This window comes from Chlorocebus sabaeus, chromosome 26 (genome assembly GCF_047675955.1).
Source record: "Chlorocebus sabaeus isolate Y175 chromosome 26, mChlSab1.0.hap1, whole genome shotgun sequence".
Classification (NCBI taxonomy): domain Eukaryota; kingdom Metazoa; phylum Chordata; class Mammalia; order Primates; family Cercopithecidae; genus Chlorocebus; species Chlorocebus sabaeus.
In genome coordinates, this window is record NC_132929.1 from 20,967,287 (window position 1) to 20,989,103 (window position 21,817).

General features: G+C 42.7%; 1 protein-coding gene and 1 long non-coding RNA gene across 2 annotated transcripts in view; one reads left to right on the forward strand and one right to left on the reverse strand.

Annotated features, from left to right (window-relative positions):
- The window catches only part of SLC28A2 (solute carrier family 28 member 2), an 81,085-nt gene that overhangs the window by 45,827 nt on the left and 13,441 nt on the right, over window positions 1–21,817 (forward strand). Inside the window, 6 exon segments of the mRNA XM_073012140.1 lie at window positions 1,821–3,204; window positions 7,327–7,423; window positions 7,560–7,648; window positions 19,713–19,804; window positions 20,746–20,929; window positions 21,567–21,708. Coding sequence (XP_072868241.1) covers window positions 7,343–7,423; window positions 7,560–7,648; window positions 19,713–19,804; window positions 20,746–20,929; window positions 21,567–21,708 — 588 coding nt within the window. The 5' untranslated portion in view covers window positions 1,821–3,204; window positions 7,327–7,342.
- Window positions 4,789–10,142, reverse strand: LOC119628029 (uncharacterized). Its single transcript, XR_005244306.2, has 4 exons — window positions 10,096–10,142; window positions 9,469–9,506; window positions 7,991–8,058; window positions 4,789–6,195 (listed from the first exon to the last, which is right to left on the reverse strand). It is a non-coding gene; the product is annotated as an uncharacterized lncRNA (long non-coding RNA).

Sequence of the window (21,817 nt, forward strand, 5' to 3'; positions counted from 1 at the left end):
TCCATATATTAAGTGGATTATGTTAAAGGTCTTCATCCTCACTGTCTTCACATCGAATAGGCTGTGAGGAGGAGAAGGAAGGGGAGGGGTTGGTCTTGCTATCTGAGGAGCAGCAGAGGCAGAAGACAATCTGCATGTAAGCAGACCCATACAATTCAAAACTGTGCTGTTCAAGGGTCAACTGTATTTGGAAGCTATGGTGATGGCTTTAGTGTATACTTTTAGTAGAATCGTATAGTTAATTTTGTATAATTAGCTGCATTTGTGAGTCTTTAAACTTAAAAATGATAAGGGAAACTGCCTCCTTAGTTTTAAAGTTGCTTTAACAGGCAGGGCAAGGTGGCTCACACCTGCAATCCCAGCACTTTGGCAGGCCAAGGTGGGTGTTCAGGAATTCGAGACCAGCCTTGAGGTCAGGAGTTCAAGACCAGCCTGGCCAACATGGCGAAACCCCATCTCTACTAAAAATACAAAAATTAGCTGGGTGTGTTGGTGGGTGCCTATAATCCCAGCTACTCAGGAGGCTGAGGCAGGAGAATCACTTGAACCTGGGAGGCAGAGGTTGCAGTGAGCCAAGACTGTCCCACTGCATTCCAGCCTGGATGACAGAGCAAGATGCCATCTCAAAATAAATAAATAAAAATAAATAAATGAAGTTGCTTTAACAGTTTATAAAAATAAAAAACACCTACTTTTTCAGTTAAAAATAAATAAATCTTCCCATGTAACAGTCATAACGTATGGATTATATCCATTTCTGGTTGGTCATTGCATTATCTCTTGATAGTGTGTTTTTTTGTTTGTTTGTTTTTCTTTTTCTGTCATAAGTATTTTGGTTGTAGGCCAGACATCTTGTGTAGAACAGTAGAGAACGGGATGAATGGTTTTTATGCCTGAAAATGGACATATGCTTTTGTGTTAGTCTGTTCTTGTGTTGCTATGGATAAATACCTGAGAGTGGGTAATTTATAAAGAGGTTTAATTGGCTCATGGTTCCAAAACTTGTACAGGAAGCATCATGTTAGCCATCTGTTCAGCTTCTAAGGAGGCCTCAGGAAACTTACAATCATGGCAGAAGGCAAAGGGGAAGCAGGCTCATCCTACATGGCCAAAGCAGGAGAAAGAGAGAGTGGGGGAGGTGCCACACACCAGATCTCATGAGAATTCACTCACATACAGTACCAGGGGAAGATGGTGCTAAACCATTCATGAGAACTCTGTCCTCATGAGCCAATCACCGCCCTCCCAGGCCCCACCTCTAGCTTTGAGGATTATATATATATTTTTGAGAAAGAGTTCCACTCTGTCACCCAGGCTGGGGTTCAGTAGCTTGATCTTGGCTCACTGCAACCTCCGTCTCCTGGGTTCAAGCAATTCTCCTGCCTCAGCCACCATGCCCAGCTAATTTTTGTAGTTTTAGTAGAGACAGGGTTTTGCTGTGTTGGCCAGACTGGTCTCAAACTCCGACCTCAAGTGATCCTCCCACCTCAGCCTCCCAAAGTATTGGGATTACAGGTGTGAGCCACTAAGCCTGGCCTGGGGATTACATTTCAACATGAGATTTGGGTGGGGACACAGATCCAAATCATATCAATGTTTTGTTTTGTTTTGTTTTGTTTTGTTTTGTTTTGTTTTGAGACAGGGTCTTGCTCTATCACTCAGTCTGGAGTTCAGTAGTGCAATCCTGGCTCACTGCAGCCTGGACTTCCTGGGCTCAAAGGATCTTCCCACTTCAACCTCCTAAGTAGCGAGTACTAGAGGCATGTGGCACCATGCCTGGCGAATGTTAACCCTTTTTTTTTTTTTTTTTTTTTTTGTAGAAACAGGGTCTCACTATGTTGCCCAGGTTGGTCTCAAACTCCTGCCTTCGACTGATACTCCTGCCTTCGACTGATACTCCTGCCTCAGTTCCCAAAGCACTAAGATTACAGGTTTGAGCTACCATGATCAGCTAGGCGTGTGCTTTCTTTAGCTAAATCCTTAGTGTTTGGGGTTGAGTCAATCTAGTGAGGAGTTGAGCTGGATTTGTTGAATTGAGTTGGTGGCTTGTATGAAGATTTTTCTCAATAACTGCTTGAGCTTCAGCTTTAAGTCTTTTCTTTGCACCTATGCCTTAGAGAAGGCCCTCTCCACACATTCCCCTGCCCGTTTTACAGAAGTAAATGCCTGTTACTTTCTACTCAACTCTTGCTACCCTGGTGTGGAAGAGAGTGCCTTCTGTTTTACAGGATCATCCTCAATCTTACACAGGTATTGTGTCCCTGGGTCTTGAAGGTGGGGCATTGTCATCAGCAATCTTCCCTCTGTCAACAATAGGAAATCTCTAATGGCCTTTGTCCAGGGCAGTTTTCTGCCTCTCTTTCACAGGTAGAAAATTTTTTTTTCTGTTCACTTCTCTCAGCAATGAATCTTCACCTGTGGCCTGAGGGTAGCAAGTTTTTTCCCCTCTCCCAGTGATGGAAGGCAGTTTGGCAGGGGAGATAGATGAGAACAATCCAGGTAGAGCTCTGTGTCTTTCCTGCAGTGATAGCTGCTCACCTTTCCCAGGCCTGCACCATGAGGGGAACCTATTTTCCCATGGTCTTTCTTTTTTTCTTTTTTTTCAACTTCCATTGCCTCTGACCCAAGTCAGTAGCAAACTTTATTACTTATAAAGATTTAAAAACATTTCAATTGTATTTATAACACAAATTTTAGGCAACACACTCCTATGAATGTGATGGTTTTAATGGTTAATACCTATCCAAGTAAAAAAAATTATGCTTTCATGTAGAAAGAACTTTAGCCCGGGCAACAAACATAGTGAGACTCCATCTCTGCTTAAAAAAAAAAAAAAAAAAATTTAAAAAGTATATCCATCAAACTATATGTGATAAGGGAAAAAACAAACAACAGGGCCCAAGTCAGTTAATGGAGGGGAGGTACCTGCTAGGTTAAATCTCTTCCTCTTGGTAGTTGGGTTATGTCAATATTTGCGTTTAAAAGAAATCTGGATCCCTTGGGAAAGTGAGAGGAGTGCCATGGCCTGCACTTAGAAGATGAAGACATGGATTTTTACATCTTCTACAAGGAAAGAAAAAGGGAAGAGAGAGGGTGAGAGAAGACGGAGATGTGATCGCTGGCATCGCTTCACCTGAACGGAATACTAGGATCTGTGCCTATCATTATGCTTGGACTTAGCCCCGAAAGTGGCAATTATTTAAGGTAAAAACTGTTGGGGCACGGTGGCTGGAGCCTGTATCCCAACACTTTGGGAGACCAAGGTGGGAAGATTACTTGAGGCCAGGGGTTCGAAACCAACCTGGGCAACATAGTGAGAATCGTGGGTCTACCAAATAAAAATTTGAAAATTAGCTGGACACGGTGGCACACACCTATAGTCCCAGCTACTCAGGGGGCTGAGGCAGGAGGAGCACTTGAGCCCAGGAGTTTCAGGCTGCAGTAAGCTATGATCTCCCCACTGAACTCCAGTCTGGATGACAAAGCGAGATCCTGTCTCTAAAATAAATACATACATATGTACACAGGTAAGGCAAAAATGAAAAAAAGATATAAGTTATATATCCTTTTATAATCTTATATATTTTTGTATACATTCTATCTTATATGTATATCATATATATAAGATTTACATGTATATATGTATGTAAAAATATACAAAAAGATATAAGATATATGTATAAGACAGAATGAGCCAGAGACACTTCACAGTCATATTGACAAATAGAACAACAGCTTGAAAACATCTGTAAGCAGGTTTACTTTCAACAGTGGTGCCTTATTTTCCTGAATTAATGTAAGATCTTACAACAGTGCTCCACAATTGCAAAGTCATGTAATATTTTTCCAAGTTCCTTCTTCTGTATTAAATTACTTAATTTTCATGATAATCTTATGAGATAGTGTAGCAGGACGAGCCGCAGACAAAACCTCTCAGACACGAGTTGTAGAAGGAAGGGCTTTATTCAGCTGGGAGCAGCCGCAAGCTACTGCCTTAAAATCCGAGCTTCCCGAGTGCACAATTTCTGTCCCTTTTAAGGGCTCACAACACTAACAATTTCACATGAAAGGGTCGTGATTGAGTTGAGCAAGCAGAGGGTACGTGATAGGGGCTGCATGCACCGGTGGTCAGAGAGAAACAGAACAGAGCAGGGAGTTTCACAATGCTCTTCTATACAATGTCAGGAACATTGGTTTCTAAGTCATGAGTTGATTTTTAACTACTGGGTTTAGGCCAGGCAGACCCAGGCCTGGTTCCAGGCCTGGCGCTGGGCTGCCTGTCTTTGGTTTTATTTTATTGTTTTTTCTTAAAACAGGTACTGAGTATAAAACAATAGAAAACAATATGAGAGGGTGTCTCTCTTTCCTCAATAGGATTAGGCAGGGTGGGAAAGACGGAAGAGGCCCAGAGACGTAAAGTGAGTTGCTCTAGACCCAGAATACAACACACATCTACTCTGTGAGGGACTGTGTGTACATGTGCACCCACGTACACACGCAGAACAGGGGAAATAGAAATGTGTCCTTATTTTGATGATTGGAATCCGCATCTACATACCAAATAATCTAAGCCAGAATCTGTGGTGGTGATGATGTTTTCACACATTTGACAAATCTTTATTGATTGCCTAATAATATTGTGGTGGGCCTTGAGCCTGGGGATATAGTGAAGAACAAGATAGAGAACCTGGCCAGGAGCAGTGGCTCACACCAATAATCCCAGTACTTGGGAAGCAGGAGGATGGCTTGAGCCCAGGAGTTTGAGACCAGATTGGGCAACATATTGAGACGCCCATCCCCACAGAAATTAAAAAAAGACTTAGCCAGGTGCAGTAGTACATGCCTGTGGTCCCAGCTACTCCAGAGGCTGAGATGGGAGGATCACCTGAGCCTAGAAGTTAGAGGCTGCAGTAAGCCATGATAGTTCCGTTGCACTGTAGTCTGGGTGACAGAGCAAGACCTTGTCTAAGGAAAAAAAAGACAGAGAGCTTGTGCTTGAGGAGACCACGGTCTAGCAGGAGATGGTATGTGCTCTATAGGGTTCAGCAACAACATGGGACAATCAGAGTGCAGGGAGGGGTCCTAAGTTTTATCTAGAGGGAGTCATAGAAAGCTTTCTTTCTTCCTTCCTTTCTTTCCAGGCCAGAATAAGTGTTACCAACTCTGCAAAGCCTTTCTCTCTTTCTCTCCCTCTACCCTCTACGCCTCCCCCCAGCCCTTTTATTTTAGACTGAGATGGAGTCTTGCTCACCCAGGCTGGAGTGCAGTGGCATGATCATGGCTCACTGCAACCTCTGCCTCCTGGGTTCAAATGATTCTCTTGCCTCAGCCTCCTGAGTAGCTAAGATTACAAGCTTGCATCACCATGCCCAGATCATTTTTGTATTTTTAGTAGAACTGGAGTTTCGCCGTGTTGGCCAGGCTGATCTCAAACTCCTGACCTCAAATGATCCGCCCGCCTTGGCCTCCCCGGTGTGCTGGGATTACAGGCGTGAGCCACCGCGCTCGGCCTGCAAAGCCTTTCTTGACACATCTGTCTTTCCTCACTGGTCTGTTCGTTTTTTGATGGTAGAGACCTTATCTCACTCATTTTTGTGTCCTCAGCATGGAAAACGGTGGCTGGCTAATAGTGGTTACTCAATAAATATTTGTTGAATGGATTAATAAAAGAATTCCTAGCAGTCATTTGGCATCGAATCACGTACAGTCGTGCTTTCTATTGTTTTCTAGGGCATGTCTTTCCAATACAAAATGATGGTAAATTTTCTGGGTACAGAGACGGCTCTTACTTTATTTTACAGGCTACTCAGTGCCTAGTCCCGTGGTGGATAATGCTCCCAGGGATGCGCCTGTTATAAGTTCTTGCAGAATTCTTTTGTTTTGTTTTGTTTTCAGACAGCGTCTCACTCTGTTGCTCAGGCTGGAGTGCAGTGGCGCAATCACAGCTCACTGCAAACTCCATCTCCAGAGGCTCAGGGGATCCTTCCACCTCCACCTCCCGAGTAACTGGGATCACAGGCGTGTGCCACCATGCCCAGCTAATTTTTGTATTTGTTGTAGAGATGGGGTTTCGCCATGTTGCCCTGGCTGGTCTCAAACTCCTGGGCTCAAGCGATCCACCAGTCTCGGCCTCCCGAAGTGCTGGGATTGCGGGCGGGCGCCACCTCTGCAGAAGTCTTAGGCCTGCAAAACAGTCTTCAAAAGATAATAATATTTAACTTGAGAGGTGCAGTCCTCCTCTACAGTGAGGGCAGGCTCAGCGAAGGAGGGCCCAAGACATAAAACTAACCAATGGCAGGAAAGCCCCCATGCCCCACCCAAGCTGCCCCTCCTTCCTCGCAGCAGCTGAGCTTTTCTTTCAGTCCTTCCCTGCAGAGCCAGAGGGAATCAATTCCACAAGCTGGGGTAAGCAAAGGTGTTGGGGGAGGGCAGGTGCCTAGTTTCCAAATTCTTAAAGAGATCATATTTAAACTAAATGCAGGTAGTTCTGTGCCTCGTCAGGAAGGCCCTAATTTACACACTATAAGTTGGTTATGTGTGTTTAATGAAATCATACTTCACGTGCTTGAAGAGATCACGTTTTTAAAAGCAAATTCATGGGGAAGGGAATTTTCTGCAAAGTAAAGAAATATCTCAGAATGAACTTATATTCTAATTGTGAATGTCTATGTATTAAATTTGCTTATTCTGAGGCCCAAATGTTTGCTTATTTTGTTTAAAAACTTTACTTGGGATCATTAACATTCATACTAATTATTTTAAATGTAAGTTTCATTAATTTCACTGATAAGGAGTTCTCTCTGGGGCATAAAACATAATTCTTATGCTGCATTATAGTCAGGAATTTGAAGGCTTGTTAATCTTTGTCTGTTCAGCAATACTTTAGGGTCTGGGTCTTTCCTACTGCCTTGCTCCCCGTTTCCTTCTTACTCAGCAAGCTTAGTGGGGCCTCCCCCGGGCTAAAAGGAGTAGTTACCCTATGACTCTTCCTTTGAGGGTCCAAGTAGGAACCTTTATAGCCCAGATCCTGGGGCCCTGGGCCGCCCACTGATTCATTTCAATTCCACTGCCTTTCATTTCTCTTCTCTATCTTATTGCCCCTTCTTTAGCTATTCACAAGAGGAAATAGGATTTTATTTTTCATTATGTATTATATAAAAATTACACATCCAGTCTTCTCGATTCTCAGTTCTTAAAGAAATCAACTAAGCCTTCAAAGACTTTTAGTTTTGCATTTTCCATGGGTGACGGGTCCTAAAAATTCTCCCCATCCCCACAGGACAGAGTGACCAGTCTTTCAGGCTTGGCCCTGAATTTGTTTTTCAGTTGAGGAGAACAAGAGATGGAGAAAGCAAGTGGAAGACAGTCCATTGCCCTGTCCACAGTGGAAACTGGCACAGAGAACCCGGGGCTGGAGCTCATGGTAATTCACCAGTTTAGTTTCTCTCTGCAGAGCTGTGGACGGCTGCATGGCCTCCTGTAGGGTGTCTGACTGCTCTCAATCCCCATCATCCCTGGCAGGGCTCCGTGACTGACTCCAACACTCCCTGTGCTTGTAGGAAAAAGAAGTAGAGCCTGAGGGAAGCAACAGGACTGACACACAAAGACACAGCCTGGGGGATGGACTGGGCCCTTCCACTCACCAGAGGTACTGGTGTTTTGGAATCTTGTTCAGTTAGGAAAGGGCCTAGGGAGGGCTACCCCTTTGAGCAGCTTGTGGTCTTATCACAACCGCTCCACCTTACCATGTGTACATATATATATATGTACCTTATGTAATTAATTGTTACTTAATCCTGTGCCAAAAACAATAGGAGTTCAGCAGTATCAGTGTTGGTTGGACTGAAAACAAAAATAAAAACAATGGTAATAATAATGGCTAACAGATCTTGAGTGTATACTTACTATTTTGCAGATTGCTTTATGTTATACATTTATTTTCATAACAACATGTATCTATTCATTTTAATCCCTTTAGAAATTAATTTACTGTATCATTAAAAAAAGGTAACTCTTCTGGAATACTCAGATTTGGGAATGGTAGAGGGGAAGGGAAACCTGGGGAGAAAACACAGAAGGACCTGTTATAAGGATAATAAAGAAAGTAAAAAAGGACAGTGTCTTAGAAGTCCAAAGAGGAGTCTCAAGAATGAAGAAGGTATGTGAACAGGGGTGTTCACAGTGCTACCTGAACAGGGGTCTAGGAAGGAGGAGTGAGAAAAATCTTTGAATTTGTTCATGGATCTGGTCCCAGAAGTAATGTCAAAGAAAACTGTTTGAGTAAAATAGATAATATGGAAGGAAGCAATGCTCCATGGTCTGGAAAAGAGTGGGTATTTACAAAAAAGTGCAGAAGTCATACACTAAAAGCTGAGAAGAGGATATTGGATAGCTTCTAAAGGGAATACGGTGATGAGCCGCATAACGATGTTTCAGTCAATGATGGACCACATTATACAACGGTGTACAATGGTGTATATCAATGGTGTATATCATTACACAATGGTGGTCCCATAAAATTATACTACTGTATTTTTACTGTACCTTTTCTATGTTTAGATATGTTTAGCTACACACATACTTACCATTGTGCTACAATTGCCTACAGTATTAAGTACAGAAACATGCTGAACAGATTTGCAGCCTAAGAGTAATAGGACCCACCACACAGCCTGGATGTGTCATCAGCTATACCATCTAGGCTTCATAAGTACACTCTAAGATGTTCGCATAATTATGAAATTGCCTAGTGGTGCATTTATCAGAATGTATCCCTGTTGTTAAGTAACACAGGACTATACATGGAGATGATTCAGAACAGCTTCCAAACAAAAGGTGATTTTGTTGTTTTTTTCTCTTTATTTTTGAGAGCTACCTCAGTGACTTCTTACAATTTTTGTTTTCTTCACAATTTGCTTCTTTCTAAAAATTTTTGTATTATCATGTTTTATATATACTGAATTGACAGTAAACTCTTTGTAAGTTTTTCATGCTTACATGATATTTCATATTTTGCTTAGCAGTGTGGTCGTTAATCACGTGAGTCACACTGCTTGGGTCTGTATTCGAACAGTGGTATGCTGGTAAATGTTTAAGAATGGACTCTTCACCGGGATAGTAGCTCATGCCTGTAATCCCAGCACTTTGGGAGGCTGAGGTGAGAGGATCACTTGAGCCTAGGAATTCAAGACAAGCCTGAGCAACATAGTGAGACCCACCTCTACAAAAATTTTTAAAAATTAGCAGGGCGTGGTGGTGCGTGCCTGTAGTCCCAGCTACTCCAGGAGGCTGAGATGGGAGGATCACTTGAGCCCAGGAGGTTAAGGCTGCAGTGAGCCATGATTGTACCACTGTACTCCAGCCTAGGGAACAGAGTGAGACCCTGTCTCGAAAAAAAAGAAAAAAGAAAAAAGAACCGCCTCTCCGAGTGTAGTTTTGCAATGAATGTTGGTTAATATTTTTGCTCACCTTAATGAGGAGTAAGACCAGGGGTTGGCAAACTTTTCCTGTAAAAGACAAGATAGTAAATATTATGGGTTTTGTGGTTGATGTGGTCTCTGTTGCAATTACTAAACTCTACCATTTTCATAGGAAAGCAGCCACAGGTGATACTAAACAAATGAGCATGGCTGTGTTTTGATAAAACTTAACTTTTAAAAAGAAGGTGAGATGAACCTGGCCCACAGACCACAGCTTGCTAATCTTTAGTCTAGATGAAATAATAAATTAAGACTTCATTTACAGTATTTGCCTGTAAGGTAAAAACTCTCAACATGGCTGATTTCAAGTAACCAAAGGGATATCATTGAACAAGGAGTTGGGAAGAGATGTATCAGAGCACATCATTATACAAAATTTCCACCATGCATACAGCAGTCATGAGTAACTTCATGAGCTCACATCACAGAAAAATGTAGTAAAATAATTAGAAAACTATGAGTTTTTAGTATTTATTACCTTTGTCTTTAATGTAATTTAATTATACATTTATATAGTTTTAATTTTTAGTAATGGTTTGCACAATTCCTGAAAATGTGACAATCACCTCTCTGAAGCCAGCGCAGGCCAGCTTCCCCTGCAGACTCTACCACTTACCAGATTTTGGGCAAGTTATTTACCTTCTCTAAGCCTCAGTGTTCACCCTGTAAAACAAGAATAATATTAGCACTTAGCTGAAAAGATCCTGGTTTTTTTTTTTTTGCCAGACTGTTGTTGGCACCTTAAACTGCTCTGATATATAACGTGTCCAGTTCCCTTCAATTCTCATCGACTTTATATTTTCTCATATAAACAATGTTAACTAAAATTACATAGATATAAAATCATGCCTTAAGGTTCCTAACTTGCATTTATTTTTATTTTTTGAGAAATGAGGTCTTACTTTGTTACCCCTAGTCTTGAATTCCTGGGCCCAAACAATCTGCCGGTCTCAGCCTCCCAAAGTGCTGAGATTACAGGTGTGAGCCATATGCCTGACCTTCACTTCTATTTCTTTAAATTTTTGTAAAGCTATACATTTTCCTCCATTTGCCTTACTTTCCGTATTTCTGTGTGTGATTTTCTTTTCTTTTCTTTTCTTTTTGGAGATAGTCTCACTCTGCCACCTAGGCTGGAGTGCAGTGGTGTGATCACTGCAACCCCCACCTCCTGGGTTCAAGCAATTCTCCTGTCTCAGCCTCCCGCATAGCTGGGATTACAGGTACATTCTGCCGTACCCAGCTAACTTTTTTTTGTATTTTTAGTAGAGACGGTGTTTCACCATGTTGGCCAGGCTGATCTTGAACTCCTGACCTCAGGTGATCTGCCCACCTTGGCCTCCCAAAGTGCTGGGATAACAGGTGTGAACCATGAACCACTGTGGCTGGCCTACTTTTCTTTATCAACTAAAGTAAGTTCTGGATTTTGAACCTCATTTCCTTTCTCCCGACCAACTCAAATAGAACCCACATAGATTTCTTGTTTCCAGTTCTCCCCACCTCCTGCCAACCTGTCCTATATAGCTTCTACCAAAACTGCCTAAAGTATGCCTGAACTCCCTTATTCACAAATCTCTGTGGCCCCCCAGTTGCTCCTGAACAAAGCCAAACTCCACAGCCTGGTATTCAATTCTCCCCACAACCACTGCCCCCCAACCAGGATCTATATCCAACTTGACTTTCCAACATTAACTCTTGCAATTCCCTTTCTAATGCCACCCTATGTTCTAGTGAAAGTCAACTATCAACCGTTCCTTATATGTAATCCTCAATTTCCTGCCTCCATGTCATGCATGTCATTTCATCGTTGCTTCTGAGCATACTGTCTTCCTTTTATGTCTTTGAGCCCAAATACAACACATCTTTTAAGGCTCAACTCAAGAGCAATCATGTCCATGAAACTTTCCCTGATGCTGCCTCTCCTCACCTCAGTCTCACTGGCCCCAGTCCTAAGAGGTCCCTTCTTCCTCCAAACTTTTAACATTCTATCTGAACCTCTCTTATAACACTTTAAGCTTTTGACATTTTGTCACAGACTTACATGTACATTATATCCCCTATACTGGCCTGTAAACACATTGAGGGTGAGATAAATGTCTATTTCATCCTTTTGTCTCCTGTAACACTGAAAACAATGCTTCACCCATAGTTTATACTTAAAATTCCATAACATCCAAAATTCAATAAATACATGTTAGTAAGTTATGTATATAATCTAGATAATAGACTTTATTTGTAATTTTTTCATGTATACATTTTTCAATTCTGTTTTGTTTCTGTATTGATTTTTAAGTATTTATTTCTTTTTCTTTTTATTCTTTTGTTTGATTGACTCTGATGATCTGGGATTCTTTGTAGGGAGTAATCTGACATGTAGTTCTAAGCTGATGCTTTTCCATATTGATACCCACTTTTCCAGCAATAGTTATTAAATTGTGAGTTCTTTCTCTATTCTGATATTACTTTGACTTCATTAAGTTAATGTGATAATTTGGATCTGTTTTTAAATCTTTTGTTCCATTGACACAGTTCTGAGTACTTAACACTCAGAACTGTGTCATTGTTTACAATGTACAATAAAACTTGATGGGTCACGTATTTGCCTTAGTTTTACCTTTAAAAAATATTCCTTGGGGCTGGGCACGGTGGCTTATGCCTGTAATCCCAGCATTTCGGGAGACCGAGGCAGGCGGATCACTTGAGGTCAGAAGTTTGAGACCAGCCTGGCCAACATGGTGAAATCCAGTCTCTACTAAAAATATAAAAATACAAAAATTAAGCGGGCATGGTGGTGGGCACCTGTTGTCCCAGCTACTCGGGGGGCTGAGGCAGGAGAGTTTCCTGAACCTGGGAGGTGGAGGTTGCAGTGAGCCGAGATCATGTCATTGCACTCCAGCCTGGGCAACAGTGAGACTCCATCTCAAAAATATATATGATATACATGTTTTTTGTCAAATTTTATTTTATTATTTTTATTAATTTTTTTGAGACTGATTGCATGCCATAGTTTAACTGGTACAGTTTTTTTGCCTTTTTAGTGTAATTTATTTATTTATTTATTTATTTATTTATTTATTTTTTTTTTTTTTTGAGACGGAGTCTTGCTCTGTCGCCCAGGCTGGAGTGCAGTGGCCGGATCTCAGCTCACTGCAAGCTCCGCCTCCCGGGTTCACGCCATTCTCCTGCCTCAGCCTCCCGAGTAGCTGGGACTACAGGCGCCCGCCACCTCGCCCGGCTAGTTTTTTGTATTTTTTAGTGGAGACGGGGTTTCACCGTGTTTTTTTTTTTTTTGAGACGGAGTCTGGCGCTGTCACCCAGGCTGGAGTGCAGTGGCGGGATCTCTGCTCACCGCAAGCTCCTCCTGCCGGGTTTACGCCATTCTCCTGCCTCAGCCTCCGGAGTAGCTGGGACTACAGGCGCCCGCCACCTAGCCCGGCTAGTTTTTTGTACTTTTTAGTTGAGACGGGGTTTCACCGTGTTAACCAGGATGGTCTCGATCTCCTGACCTCGTGATCCGCCCGTCTCGGCCTCCCAAAGTGCTGGGATTACAGGCTTGAGCCACCGCGCCCGGCCAGTTTTTTGTATTTTTTAGTAGAGACGGGGTTTCACCGTGGTAGCCAGGATGGTCTCGATCTCCTGACCTCGTGATCCGCCCGTCTCGGCCTCCCAAAGTGCTGGGATTACAGGCTTGAGCCACCGTGCCCGGCCATTTTAGTGTAATTTTTAATAAGGTATAGCATGCATACAGAAAAATAAACATAAGCCTTAATGAATTTTCACAAAGCGAATACACCTATATGACCATCGCCCAGATGAAGAACCAAAACATTATCAGTACCCAAGAACCATTTTATGTTTCCTTTCAGTCAGCCTCCCTAAGGGTAATCATTATCCTGACTTTTAGCATCATAGATTAATTTTGCCTGTGTTTGGATTTTATATGGGAAGTCTAATTTATATTTTAAATGAAAATATACCATATATATATACTCTTGTGTTTGGCTTCTTTTGCTTCACGTTGTGTTTTGGAGATTCTTCCACATTATTGCATATATTGTACTTTGTACATTTTTAATTGCTGTATAGTATTTCATTGTAAGAATCTATCACAGTTTATCTGCTCATTTTACTGTGGGTCAGAATTTTAGTAGTTTCTATGTTTTTGCTATTATGGTACAGCTATGAATATTTTTGTGCATGTCTTTAGTAAAGATAAATACACCTTTCTATTGGGTATATACCTTGGAGTGGAATTGCCATGCTATAGGGTATGTGTATAGGTTTATGTAGCTTCAACAGATGCTAAACATATTTGTACCAAATTTCACTCCCCTGGCAGTGTTATGAGAGCATGTCTTTTTCCATTATCTCCATTGTGTGTGTGTAGTATTATCACATTGTAGCTTTGCTTTGTATTTCCCTAATGGCTAAGGAACTTGTGCACCTTTTCAGCTTTTTCTGGCCACTGAATATTCTCTTTTGTGAAGTGCCTGTTTAAGTCTTTAATTGGCAGCATTTTTCTTTCTTAGTGTATAAAAGTAGGAGTACGTTTTATAAATGATGAAATACAAACAAGAGTACATTTTAAGTACTTGCCATTAAAAAAATTGGTATGCGGCCGGGCGCGGTGGCTCAAGCCTGTAATCCCAGCACTTTGGGAGGCCGAGACAGGCGGATCACGAGGTCAGGAGATCGAGACCATCCTGGCTAACCCAGTGAAACCCCGTCTCTACTAAAAAAATACAAAAAACTAGCTGGGCGAGGTGGTGGGCGCCTGTAGTCTCACCTACTTGAGAGGCTGAGGTGGGAGAATGGCCTAATCTTGGGAGGCGGAGCTTGCAGTGAGCTGAGATCCGGCCACTGCACTCCAGCCTGGGCGACAGAGCGAGACTCTGTCTCAAAAAAAAAAAAAAAAAATTGGTATGTGAGGTAATGCATGTGTTCATTAGCTTGATGTAGCCATTCCACAATGTATACATATTTTAAGGCACCATGTTGTATACCATAAACATATACAATTTTTGTCAATTTTATTTTATTTTCATTTTTTTTTTTAGAGATGGGGTCTCACAATATTGCCCATGCTGGTCTCAAACTACTGGGCTCAAGTGATCCTCCCACCTTGGCCTCCCAAAGTGCTAGGATTACAGGTGTGAGCCACTGCACTGAGCCAATTTTTGTCAATTTTAAAAAGAATTAAAAAATTAATACCCTGAATGACATTGCTACCACTGTAAATGATATTCTTTCATACTTTCTAGCTATCTGTCACAAGTATATAGACAAATCATTTTTGTGAGTTTATCCATCTACCTACCTATTCCTTTATTCAGCAAATTTTTTTTTTTTTTTTTTTTTTTTTTTTTTTTTTTTTTGAGACGGAGTCTCACTCTGTCATCCAGGCTGGAGTGCAGTGGCACAATCTCGACTCACTGCAAGCTCCGCCTCCCAGGCTCACGCCATTCTCCTGCCTCGGCCTCCCAAGTAGCTGGGACTACAGGTGCCTGCCACCACACCCAACTTATTTTTTGTATTTTTAGTAGAGACGGGGTTTCACCATGTTATCCAGGATGGTCTTGATCTCCTGACCTCGTGATCCACCTGCCTCGGCCTCCCAAAGTGCTGGGATTACAGGCATGAGCCACCGTGCCTGGCCAGCAAGCACTTATTGAACATGGGCCGGGCACTTGTTAGCAACCTAATGCAATAATAGTATGTGTTAGGTACTAAGTTAGGCACCAAGAATACAAAGATAAAAACAGAAATGCACCTTTCCCTGATATGCTCACAACCTAAGAAAGACAGGTAAACAGAAAAATGACAATATCATGTTATATGGTAAGTGCTAGAACAAAGATGTAAAATGCCACAAGACCACAAGAAAGTGAGCAACTGATTCTGACTGGAAGGAATCAAGGAAGGCTTTACTTAGGAGTTGACATTTAGTTGGATCTTGGAGGATGAATAGGAGTTTGTCAGATGGAGAAAGGTAATAGTGCATACCAGGCGTGGGGTGTGAACGGTTCTTACGTGTCCCGTGAAGGGTAGGATATTCAGACTGGCAGAACACTGGCTTGTATAGTGGGAAAGAGGCAAGCAGTAAGACTGTGAGACAAGAAGTCTTAGTTGGGGACATGCTATAAAGTCCTAACAGGTCTGGTTTTGTACTCAAGAGACAAAGGGATATTTTTTTCTTTTTTTTAATTTTTATTTTGCTCTGTCACCCAGGCTGGAGTGCAGTGGTGCGATCTCAGCTCACTGTAGCCTCTGCCTCCCAGGTTCCAGCGATTCTCCTGCCTCAGCCTCCTGGGTAGCTGGGATTACAGGCGCATGCCACCAAGCCCGGCTAATTTTTGTATTTTTAGTAGAGACGGGGTTTCGCCATGTTGACCAAACTGGTCTTGAACACCTGACCTCAGGTAATCTGCCCGCCTCGGCCTCCCAAAGTGCTGGAACTATAGGCATGAGCCACTGCACCCAGTGGCCAAAGGGATTTTTAAGCAGGAGAGGAAAAGGAACCATATTGTTTCTTAGAAATCAATTCTGACAGCAATGTGATGAGGGGATTGCAGTAGGGAGAGTGGTGGCAAAAGCTAGTTAAAAGGCTCTTACCATTGTTCAAGCAAGAGATGAAGAGGGCCTAGGCTAAGGCAGGTTGAATAGGAATAGATCAGAGAAGTCAAATCCCAGAGACTTTTGGTGAAGAACGGGCGAGACTGAATGATTGATTATAGGCTAGCCATTCTCAGGAAAAACACTGAGACCCCTGTCTGTATCCTCTCTTACTCCCGTTCTTGGTTCCTCAGGACATCTTTAATCTGATCCTTCAATGCAGACTGATTTTTATCTGTTTTCTTTTCATTATTATTTTATTTTTATTTTTATTATTTTATTTTATTTTATTTTATTTTTTTGAGACAGAGTCTCGCTCTGTCACCCAGGCTGGAGTGCAGTGGCCGGATCTCAGCTCACTGCAAGCTCCGCCTCCCAGGTTTACACCATTCTCCTGCCTCAGCCTCCCGAGTGGCTGGGACTACAGGCACCCGCCACCTCGCCCGGCTAGTTTTTTTGTATTTTTTAGTAGAGATGGGGTTTCACTGGGTTAGCCAGGATGGTCTCGATCTCCTGACCTCGTGATCCGCCTGTCTCGGCCTCCCAAAGTGCTGGGATTACAGGCTTGAGCCACCGCGCCGGGCCTATTTTTATTTTTTGAGACAGAGTCTTGCTCTGTCTCCCAGGCCGGAGTGCAGTGGTGCGATCTCGACTAACTATAACCTTCGCCTCCCAGGTTCAAGCGATTCTCTTGCCTCAATCTTCCAAGTAGCTGGGACCACAGGCATGCACCACCACACTCAGCTAATTTTTGTATTTTAGTAGAGACAACGTTTTACAGTGTTGGCCAGGCTGGTCTCAAACTCCTGACCTCAAGTGATCTTCCCGCCTTGGCCTCCCAAAGTGCTGGGATTACAGGTGTGAGCCACCATGCCTGACCTTCATTATTCTTTTTTTGTTGTTGTTCTTTTGAGACAGTCTCGCTCTGTCGGGCAGGCTGGAGTGCAGTGGTGTGATCTTGGCTCACTGCAACCTCTGTCTCCCGGGTTCAAGCAATTCTTCTGCCTCAGCCTCCTGAGTAGCTGGGATTACAAGTTCATGCCACCACACCCAGTTCATTTTTCTATATTTTTAGTAGAGACAACCTCCACCTCCTGGGTTCAAACGATTATCCTGCCTCACCCTCCTTAGTAGCTGGGATTACAGGTGCCCGCCACCACGCCTGGCTAATTCTTGTATTTTTAGTAGAGACAAGGTTTTGCCATGTTGACCAGGCTGGTCTTGAACTCCTGACCTCAAGTGATCCCCCCACTCCTGCCTTGACCTCCCAAAGTGCTGGGATTACAGGCATGAGCCACCACACCCAACTTATTTTTTATTTTTATTTTTTAAACGCGAGGCTCTGTTCCAACCTGATATTCTAGGAATAGGTTGTTAATGAGTTTTGCAGAAATGAGTGTTCTTAATTGATTTCCTGCAGTACTCCTGAATTTTAGTTCCCAGGAAATGGTGAGTTGTGGTCAGGAGGTGATGGAAGAAATCTTTTCTAGGCATGTGATTTATATCTACTCTTGGACTAGTCCATGCCTGCCTCTTGTTTTGCAGGAGGCTTGCTCAACTGGCATTCGACTGCATATAATTTTAAACCAGCTTTATCTAGTACATCAGTTTAGGTCCCAACAGGAAACAGATGGCATACTTAAGAGAATTATGGGAGAATTTATTTACAAAGAGACCATTACAAAGATATGTATGAGGTGTGGTGATACCATAAGAAAGGATAGTGCAAGAACCAAAAGTCTTGAAGCAGTGAGCAGTGTCTATCCCTAGGCCTGAAGGAATAAGGTGTAAGAGCACCTGGCAGGAAAGTCAGATAAAAAGGCCTCCTCAACACACTGACCTCAGTCTTTTCATACACTGATCTTCTGTGGAGGTCCCAGTAGCAGAACGAAACTTGATAAGCCAGAGGACATGGGAGTACATTGATGTAGTTTACAGGAGTTCAATTCCCAGGGCACAGAGTGGGGTGGAGAGTGGCGCTGGAGGAGCACACCAAAGATATCTGGCACACATGGGAAGGCCAGGATTGAAATTAAATTCATTCCTTGATATACTTTGCAAATGATGTTCCAAAGATAATGATGCTCCTCAGGTATGCTGCCCCTTTTACTCACTACTTTCTCTATTAAGCATGGAAAAATGAGGGAGGATCACTTGAGCCCAGGAATTTGAGACCAGCCCGGGGAACACAGCAAGACCTCATCTTTACAAAAATTTTAAAAAAGAAAATTAGCTGGGTGTAGTGGTGCACACCTGTAGTCCCAGCTACTCAGGAGGCTGAGGCAGGAGGATCACCTGAGCCTGGGAGTTCAAGGTTGCAGTGAGCCATGATCACACCATGCCACTTCTCTCCAGCCTGGGCAACAGAGTGAGACCTTGTCTCTTAAAGAGAAGAAAATAAAAGCAAAGCAGAGTTCTGGAGATCCTAAAGAATCATCTTGAGTTGATCCAGTCAGATGGTGATAAGCATTTTTTTCTCCTTTCTCAGCTTACCTGTATCTCATAGTACACACTCTGCTCAGCTAACACAGGGTTGGGCTCCCTGCAGCAGGGGCAGGAGGTGATGGGGGAAAGAATGAAAAGGAAGATTAGAAACTGGGAGTGTGTTAGATGGGAGGGGCAGCCATGGAACTCTATGGGCCAAAGGCCCAGGGCATTAGGAGTTAATGGCTGGTCCTAACCCTGGCTAAGCTGCCCTGCCTCACCATGACTGCCAGACTGGGACCTTCTTACTAGGATCACCTTCTTTGGAGCTTCCAAGATTTTGGAAATTAGAACTTTTGGCTCAGATGGCTGCAGCATGCTCAGCATGCTTAGGAGTGGCAAAGACAGGCAAGCCTGGCATCTAGGGAAGATGTGGCATAGAATGATGGTTAAGAGCTTAGATGCTGAAGCCAGAGTGTATATTCTGTGTCTGTTCCTTACAGCCTCTGTGACTTTGGGAAAGTTATTTAACTTCTCTGTTTTTCAGTTTCCACATCTGTAAAATGGGAATGCTAATAGTAACAGCTCCAGGGGTCTTAGGAGGAGTCAATGAGTTAGTATTTGCTAAGTTCTCAGAAAGAGTTCAGCATAGAGAAAGCACCATATACATGTTTGTTAAATCAAACTTGAATATCCCTACTTGCTGGGCCTCTTCTCTCAGGCCTGCCCAACCAGAGCGATTCTTGAGGTTGGTGGCATTTTCCTTCCTGTCTGTCAATGCACATCTGGCTGAATGTTCAAGGCCATAAGTTTGTTTGGTTTTTAGGGAGGGATGGCCAAATTGCCTCTAAGAAGAATAGGCCCTCTTATGAATATGGAAGCTTAGCAATGCCCTGTCCTTTCAGAATGGGAAAGTCATAGACCCCTGACATAAGCAGTGCCCACTTCTATGGTAGGAGACTACCAAGGATATTGCTAGTTCAGGCTGAGTAGGGCATTCTGACCTGCTGCCCACCAGCAAGGTTTGATTTGCCCTTTTTGGCATTGCAGAACACTACCTAATTTCCTCCTGGCTGAAGAATATTCTTCATTGACTAAGAGTTAATTCTGTCTTGTGTTAGGTAATCTGAATTCTGAGAGTTGAATTAGTAGAAATGGGATGGAGTAATTCTTGTATCTTAACTTTTGAGTTCTTATTAGGAGGAGACAGTGGCCTTTCAGCAAAGCAAGAAGTTTCTGCAAAACACACGCCAGCTTGTTCAAGAAGATCCTGTTGGGCCTGTTGTGTTTGGGTGAGATATTGAGAATTCATGAAAGTGAGAAACACAGTTATTTTAGAAATTTGCCTTGTGTCAAGGTGATTACCAGGTGGAAGGCATTTTTATTAAAAACTGATCTAAAAAGCTATTTGATGTATCGATCTTAACTACTTGTAGGTGAACCATAATGTATTGAATTGCACTTATAGGAACAAGTAAAATCTGAGAATAAACTGTTTTTCAAAAGTGTACTATTTGATAGATTTAAAATATTTCAGAGAATGTGGGCTTATCCTTTTTTTAGTGGCTTGATTTGGTGGAGTGCATGATTCTTACAGCCTTTATGACAGAAGCCTGTATTATACCTTACTTATTTGCTGGTTTACTAGTAAGATCAATGATGTAAAATATTCTTAAAAGACAGCGAAGCTCTGTTTAAAACATATATGGGGCTTTGATGTCAAAATAAGAGGCAGCTGGGATGGTGAGAGCAAAAATTATATTTTGGGATGAGTAAGACAGCCATGGGATGAGGTCCACATGGCTGCACTTCTTAGTGGTAGCCTTGTTTACATGGTTTGTTCCAGAGGCAAGGTTAAAGTGACTGGGGTAATAAAGTTTCAAGGGGAGATGGCTGACTTTTGAAGAGTCTAATGTGAACACTGATCAAATCTACTCCAAGGGACAGAGAGAGGATATTAGATAAAATAGAAAGGAATGAGATTTCATTAGGGATCGGTGAAAATATGCAGCCTTTGCACTAAGTCAGACTGTCCTTGGGAATCCTGAAGAAGAGGACAGTTAGACATCTATCCTGGCCTCAAGAAGTGCAGCTCCGTCTGACAGTAGGGCTGGGTGGCAAGGTCTCTGGAGGATTTTTCTTGCTTTAAGTCCCAGGCATTCATGACTGGAGTTCCATTTGCCCATTGGAAGCACTGCCTTGCTGATCATTACTCTGCATCTTCTCTTTTTAGCCTATGCTGCCTATTTCCTGGCAGCTTGCATCTTGAATTTCCAGAGGGCACTGGCCTTGTTTGTCATCACCTGCTTGGTGATATTTGTCCTGGTTTACTCATTTCTGAAAAAGCTCCTGGGCAAAAAATTAACAAGATGTCTGAAGCCCTTTGAAAACTCCTGCCTGAGGCTTTGGATGAAATGGTAAGATAAGAATCTCAATACCTGGCCTCACAGCTTATCCCAGTCCACCTCCTTTTTTCTCTTTTGATAGTTACTGAGCAGTCTCTCAGACCCACACACATGCTTTTCAGAACCAAAGTGCAGAGAAAAATAGCAACAGGCCTCTGAGCACAGGATCTCAGTCCAGATTCTTGTAGCCTTGGGTCTCAACCTTGCTAGGGGGCAGGAGGAGTTTAGTCTCAGAGAAGAGTTTTAGTCTGGTTGTCATCAGGGCCTGTGTCAGAAATGAGAAAACTCATACTCCTCCTCAGTGAAGTAATCAGAACACAGAGCCTTGCAGCTGCATTAAGCGATCAAATTGATTTGGTGTTCATCGGTGTCTCCCTTAGTTCCCTGATACATTTTATGCTTTTTTCTCTTTAGTCTCCCAGACTTCCTGCACCCACTGGTGCCTTTTACAATTCCTTAGAGTTTAAAGAGAAAACTTACAGTTATGTGTATTCTGAACTGGATTCTACAGCAGCCACAGCTCTAACAATGGCATGCACATGGCCTTTGATCACAGGCCAGGAGTGAGAGAATAACTTTCAGACTCTCTATAAGTTATTTGTTTTTCATTCACTGGGTTGATGACATGGTCTTGGCATTCCTTCTTCAGGGTGTTTGCAGGAGTCTCCTTGGTTGGCCTTATACTGTGGTTGGCTTTAGACACAGCCCAAAGGCCAGAGCAGCTGATCTCCTTCGCAGGAATCTGTATGTTCATCCTCATCCTCTTTGCCTGCTCCAAACACCACAGTGCAGTGAGTTTTGGGTATTTGGGTTGGGTATAGCAACACATGACCAAGGGCCAAGTGCTAATCATAAAGCACATGCATCAAGCATTAATTACAAGGGCATAGCACTAAGTTT